The sequence below is a fragment of the Eleginops maclovinus genome, chromosome 9, assembly GCF_036324505.1.
Source record: "Eleginops maclovinus isolate JMC-PN-2008 ecotype Puerto Natales chromosome 9, JC_Emac_rtc_rv5, whole genome shotgun sequence".
Taxonomy (NCBI): Eukaryota; Metazoa; Chordata; class Actinopteri; order Perciformes; family Eleginopidae; genus Eleginops; species Eleginops maclovinus.
The window spans coordinates 13,813,312-13,820,482 of NC_086357.1; the positions used below are offsets into that span (position 1 = coordinate 13,813,312).

General features: G+C 40.9%; 1 protein-coding gene across 1 annotated transcript in view; it reads right to left on the minus strand.

The window, feature by feature from the left end:
- Positions 1-7,171, minus strand: part of anos1b (anosmin 1b) — a 37,173-nt gene extending 30,002 nt beyond the window's left edge. Inside the window, exon 1 of the mRNA XM_063890637.1 lies at positions 6,866-7,171. Within this exon, the coding sequence (XP_063746707.1) occupies positions 6,866-7,042 (177 nt within the window). The 5' untranslated portion in view covers positions 7,043-7,171. The remainder of the gene's footprint in view (positions 1-6,865) is intronic.

Here is a 7,171-nt window from a genome sequence, read left to right on the forward strand (position 1 = left end):
CATCCATGTTTACTTGCTGGCACCCTTCAACAGCACTCCTGTTAAACGGTGGAATAATGGGAAAACGTTAGGAATGTGTTTGTGCGGACAAACAAAACAGGAATCCTCTGATAAGAACATTTCTCATCGTGGTCAAAAACTCCACAGGGTAGCCTTAGGTTGCATTAGTGCCGCAGAATTGGGACACTGGGGGTGCAGCAGAAAGGAAAATTCCACCCTCAGATCCTCTTTCAGTATCAGTTTGTGATGTTCAGGAATTTCCTTCTGATGGATTGATATCATTTACAGCTTTTACTACTCTGGCTTCTGTTACGCATTCCCTGCATTAACCACAATGTCTTTCTAATGTTGCAAAATTAACGTACCTGGGTTGGTAATATTTTATACAAACGATGAGAGACGAATAAGTGTAAGGTTGAAATATTATTACAAATGCATTGCATTCTGCTTTATTCAGGGTGCTGTAAGTAGAAAACAATATTTCTGCCTCTAAAAAATACATACGCTCTAGACTAAAACTATTTTGTAAAGGGTAATGAGGGAAATTGAAGAGATCTTGGAGTTAAACGTATTATATGAACCACAAAGGTTGATATTAGGGAATGTACCTTCAAGGGGACTGGAAAAAGACAAGATGTTTATGCTCACAGTTCTGGTATTAATAGCCACTTAAAGTGATTACTATAAACTGGCTTAAACCTCACCTCCCTACCTCGGACCAATGGACACAAAGACTGAAGGTTGTAAACTGTATGGAAAATGTAACAGCGAAACTACAACTCAAGATGGAGTGTAGTGTATTTAAAGAAATGTCACCTGTAAATATATATATTTATGTTTTGTATACGTATGTATATATATATATATATATATATATATCAGTATTATATTGTATCTGTACCATGTTGTGTGAGACTCACTGTTGAGGAACTTGACAGTTGCAGTGAGAACCAAGTAATGAAAATAGAATAAAAAGCCTCAATGGAGTGGGAGTTTAAAGATTACACACTCCTGTGGCTTCAATAAAACCGAAAATGGTCATTCTTTTTGGGGCACAAAACCGAGACACAAGTGCACTTTGTCGTTCTTTGTGTCTTTTCCTCTCATTCCCTCCACGCTGCTGCCAGCTTGTGTAAAATTGACAGGAGAGGACTTGAGAATAAAGGTGATGATATGCTGTAGATGCTTCATGAGGAAAGAACTGAAGACAGTTTAAACATCTCCAGATTTGGACTGATGAGATATAAAGCTGCTTTCCCCGCCGATGGCCTCACATCTTCATCCCTTATCGTAATCTTTTTCACGCTCTCTTTCCTTTTCTGTCACTCCTCTCCAAACCCTTCTGCAACACACACACACACACACACACACACACACACACACACACACACACACACACACACACACACACACACACACACACACACACACACACACACACACACACACACACACACACACACACACACACACACACACACACACACACACACACACACACACACACACACACACAGATCCCAATTCAATTTCATGGGACATAGTTGCTGTCAGAGCCACTCAAGGCCGTTTAGATGGGCCTGTGTGCCGTGTGGCTATTAAACGGTGGTCAGACTGGGGTTTCGTAGGGTCTCAGAGTGTGCGTGTCTGTCTGTCTGCGGCAAAACAGCTGCACATGTGAAAAAAAGAGTGTAGAAAGAGAGGTAGAGAAAGAGAGGATTGGAAGAAGGTGACTGGAAGAAGAGAAATAAGTTGGATTTGGGAGGCTGAGAGGAAATGGGAGGGAGGGAGGAAGTTGAAAAGAGCAGAGGGAGACAGACAAAATAAGGCAAAGGATGGAAATAAATATTAGTTAATAGGAGCAGAGAGGAGACTGGAAAGGAGTGGTGGATATTAGTTGTGAAACAGGACACAATAAATTTAGTTGACTGCCATTCGTCTGTCTGGAGTTATTTGATAAATGGGAAGCCAGTTTTGAAGTGTGGAAGAGCATTTCAGATGTTATTGTTGCATTACTTCGGACTTTGAATGATGTTGTATTTGATGTATTTATTAGGAAATCTAATATATTCATTAATTCTAAAGTCTTAAAAAACAAAATAACAACCTTAAAAACGGATTTAGTCCAAAACTTTTGTATAGTTCATGTTCCAAATAGCACTTTTGCTCATATGATAACTTGCATGAAAAAGATCCCAGTGTATGATTTATATCTTGGACCAAAAAGTGCAAAATTCCCATTTCCTTTTAATGGTGTATTTCCACATGGCTGGATTTGATTACAACACTAAAAAGACAACGTCTTAAACTTTATTTTCTATCCTGGGATCGGCAAATATAAATTTGTCAGAGCCTGAGGCCCGTCAGAACCAGAAGTGACCCGCGGCCTGAGAAACACTTAAGGACTTCCACATGGCTCTGATGACTGCTGAGTCCAGTCATCACTGTTAAAGAATAACAATCTGATATTACTGGATGCAACAGCAGGAAAGAGGACACACACACAGAAACATGTGCATATCAACATGCAAACGCACAGCTGCACACACCCTTCAGTGTTTGAGAGAGAGTGAGATATAAATCACACTTCTGCCAGATGCAGCGATAAAACAGAGTGTGTGTGTGTGTGTGTGTGTGTGTGTGTGTGTGTGTGTGTGTGTGTGTGTGTGTGTGTGTGTGTGTGTGTGTGTGTGTGTGTGTATGTGTGAGCGAGAGACAGAGAGTGTGTGGACATATTATGTGTGTGTGTGTTGTGGTCAGTGTTTGCGGTGAGGCGCAGTAGAAAGTCTATTTAACACGAGGCATTAACTCTGCTAATCACACCCAGATGACCCAGGAGCAGTCACAGCTACGGAGTGTTTGTTGTGGGTACGTGTTGTTGTGCGGGTGTGTGTGGTCAAATTTGTATCATGACTAACTTTTACTCAACAGAATCCAAAGTTCTTCCAAAAAGTCCATTTTGAGGTCTGAAAATTCCCAACAGAAGCCCCTAATTAAATAACGTGCATGCACGCTTGCGTGTGTTTCTGTGCACATGTGTCAACGTTAGTGTTTGTGGTGCCCCACATCCTGTAAACAACAAGAGTCACAACAAAGTGGTTGTTATACGTTCCTGAACTTTCCCCCATCCGACAATTACGTCAACATCCGTCTTTCTGATTCAGTTCACTTACAACAGCAGCAATGTTAAAACTTAAAAAACAAAATACCTTAAATCACCACAAAATGTTAAGAAAAGTGCAACATTTAAGGAAATAAAGGAGATTGATATCAATATTTTATCTGTAAGCTTAGCTAAATATGAACTACTGCACAAAAGCACCTGCAGGTCAACTGGGAGGGCTTTGTCCGAACCCACAATCAAAAAAGCGCTTTGTTTTATTTCGCCGACATCTCACCACTAAGCACCGTTGTGTGATAGTCTAGCATAATCATTTGGTTTTTATCATTTATTTGGGATGAAAAGACAGTACCGGTAATGCCCTCACCTTTCTACCTGTGTTCGGTATCTGTGCTAAGCTGGGTAGGCCAACTGCTGGCGACATGTTTCATATTCATGGTCTGACAGTTATAGACTAACTGATTTAATTGCTCAAGTATCAGATATAATATGCCGTCGGGTTGAGATATAGAAAAAGAGTCTGGCTCTCTTTTTTTGAGCGATGCGCCACAAAGTATTTTCTTTCCAGCTGTGATTTACTGCCTTGGAATTTCTTGTCCTGGTTTCAGGTGAGAGTCACTCCTACGCTGCCGCAATTTTATCACCATCCATCCCTGGTTCTGCCGATCAAATGTCAGGGCAGTTACAAAGCCACAGAAGGAGGTAGATGCTTTATCTTTCAGGTGAGTCAAACAAACCTTTGTCTCGTGCCATCACCCACCCCTCTGCCTGTCTCTCTGCTCACCTGTCTGCCGGCATTTCAGTCCACTTTTTAGCCAGTGTATTACTTTGTCAGGTTGTCTCTGTCTTCATGTGTGTTTATTACACCTGTCTTTGTCCGTCTACCTGTCTTTCCTTCTCCCCTGTCTGTCTTTGTGCTTGACCACGACCTACCTTTATCCCCCCGTCTATCTCAGTGCAACCTGACCCGGCCGTTGTCTTTGGACTTTTTCAGAGCGTGACTGGTTGGCTGACCGACCTCTGGGCTGATTAGAGTTACCTACCGCAGAGCAGCTGGGACAAACTCTGGCACACACACGCACACACACACATAAACATGAATGCACAGGCAGCTCATTCAGCCTCGCACTGGCCCTCAGCCCTGGCTCGAACCGCTAACCATCGGCTCATCAGCACCACAGACCTGTGAGTGTTCGAGACACGCAGTCTAATCTGATCTACTACGTATGTGCAAAAAGATCCAGCTCTGCAGGCGAGGCTTCACTGTTTTTTCTTATTTTTAGGAGTTTACATCAAGGAGGAGTTTGGGAATATGACAACATACAAGCAGATATATACTCAAGTGCAAACACACACAGCTATAATTACAATATTACACCATACAAGGGAAAGTAGTGGAAAACCCAGAGAAGAAGCAGAAAGCAAGGTGTAAATAGAAAACTGGTGACTCACACTTTAGTGGCTACACACTAGCCACACACACTAAGAGAGAAGCCAAAAACACAGGGTTCACCCACATGAAGCCAGAGGAAGCAATGTGTGTGTTTGTGTCTTTGTGTCTGAGTGTGGTGACCATCAATGATGTTATAGTTACTGGAGCTGTTATCAAAAGGGATTTTTTTTTTTTTAAACGTTATGTTCTTTAAATGAATGAACACTCATATCATACAGTCTCTCCCGCCCGTTAATCATTCTGTGTTCGACTACACTGTCCTATAATAGGTTCAGGGAGTGATGCTCTTACCCAGGATGTGGCTGAGAGGAACTTGTTTCCTTGTTTGCTTAAAGTTTAAAGGCTCTTTTTAATTTGGTAAAACACGCATCGTTTTCAGTGCCCCTTTATATCTTCAAATTAGTTTCTGAGTCACAATATTGTCCTTTCCTGTTTGTTCACGTTTCATTTATATAGTGCGAGTGTAGACTTGTCTCAAAGTAAATCAATATTCGGGTGATTTAATTAAAAAAATCTTAGGAAAGGTGAAACCAACTGACTTTGTCTGTTTGAAAAAATCACAGTACAAATTCAGAAATTCCTTGAAGTGAGAATATACCGTAGATGTCAACATATGCAGAAAACAAAACTCACACGAGATAAAAGATTTGTTGCAATGCAAAACATTTTTCAATCTTAAAAACAAAGTAGAAAATGAATGTCTGCCCTGTTTGCTGCCTCCCGGTCAGTTAGTTTGTTTTCCATCGCTGCTGTTTGATGCCTAACCTTTGACTACTGCACTCCACTTCATAAAGTTTAAAACAAATGTTCCATTTCTCACACCTCCATTCCAGAAACCCCAACCACACATACACACTGCAAAAGTCACCCAGGGGCCACCCTCATTACCCAATGCACAGGTGTCAGGAGTCTATTCTGGATTGACCGGGACCACTCCAAAACGTTGTTTAATATATGAACAAATGCAAACCACAAATACACACACTTTCTCCTACAGGCACCAGAGCCACTGGGGCTGAACTCTGTGGTTAATGACTTTCCCACCCACTACACAGCAAGCACATGTTGAAGCTGTTAATGATAAGTGGCTTTTCGATCTTGGTAACATCCTAATGTCCCCGTTAATCTCACATTCCTCACTGCAAAGGCCACAGAACATGGTCCAGCGATCTCGCTGAGATGAGTAATTTTGTCAACTATTATAAACCTGTTACCTAATTTTTTGAGTACCAAAACTGGGCAACATCAAACTTTCCTGATGAGAACCATGTTGGAAAGAGCTCACTCTGTTTAAGGTGGGATCACATAGTTTATTATGATTAATTACTTGGGCAGTAAATGCTCCATTTCTAGCTTTTTCTAAAATCTCTGATCAATGCAGCAAAGAGAGGCCATTGTTTCTCTAAAGACACATACAAAAGAAGAAAAGGCAAAGGTGTTTCTCTTTAAGATTTTGATAATTATCCAAAATGTAAGACTTTAAACTGTATTTCTCCAGCAAGAAATACCTTTCCTGACAAGAGCTGTACAACAGACAAGAAATTGAATCTATGAATGGTGGGTAAAGATGTCTCTGTAGTAGGTTGATGCCAATCAGGACAAAAAATATCAATATTTGTGTGATGTTTGACTGTTAGAATAATGGTTCATGAGGCAATTCAAAGTTAATGTTAATGCCTGTGGTTTTATGTGGAGCAGCTATTCCTGCATACTGTGCAGTGGATAACAACACTTTTTGTTTTACTTAACCTGATATTGAGCCTCTCAAATTGACTGCACCTTAATGATTCAAGACGTTCAAACCTTTCAACACTTCTGTTAAATGCCCCTTATATATCCCTCAGTCAAATAAATAAAGGAGAGGGGTTACGGAAATAGTTTACTTTTTTTTTAAAGCATTAAGGTACGGTACCAAACAACCTAATCTTAATGCATCCTACTAAGCTATATGCATGAACCTGAGCTGCAATATACAGTATGTTGTCAACAACACACATTAACTGCAACTGGCACATACAAAACAGAAATTACCAGATATGTACCTTTTAATTAAAAGTATAGGGTAAAATCGTCTTAAAATGTGCAGCCTATTTGGTTACATTTGAGGAGTATAATACATGTTAAATTATCAATTAAAATGTAATTAGACTGGAGATTAAGTGGAAAATACACCATCAAATCTGTCTTTTTTTAATGACTTGTCGTTTATTTTGGTGGTGATGTTGGCTTCTGACTGGAGGTGATATTTGACCTCAAGGTTGGTAAACAGAGTAGAAAGTGTCTGTAAGTACCTGTAGATGTCTGAAGGCAACGGTGAGCTGGGTCATGTGCAGGGAGAGGCACCTGGAGGTGCATCTGGCGCTGTGGATTTTCTCCTGAACATCCTCCTGCTCCGGTGAACTCCTGCGTGCAAGAGTCACCGCCAACACCGAGCAGAGAAGCACCAAAGAGGCTCGACAAACAGACATAATACCGTGCGAAAATACAAGAAGACAAAATAAAGGGACGCTCAAATTAAAGGCAGACCTTTCTTCCAAGTTTCCGGCTCGTCAACGCACTGCTCTCGCGACCCTTTAGGCGCAGAATGAAAACATGTA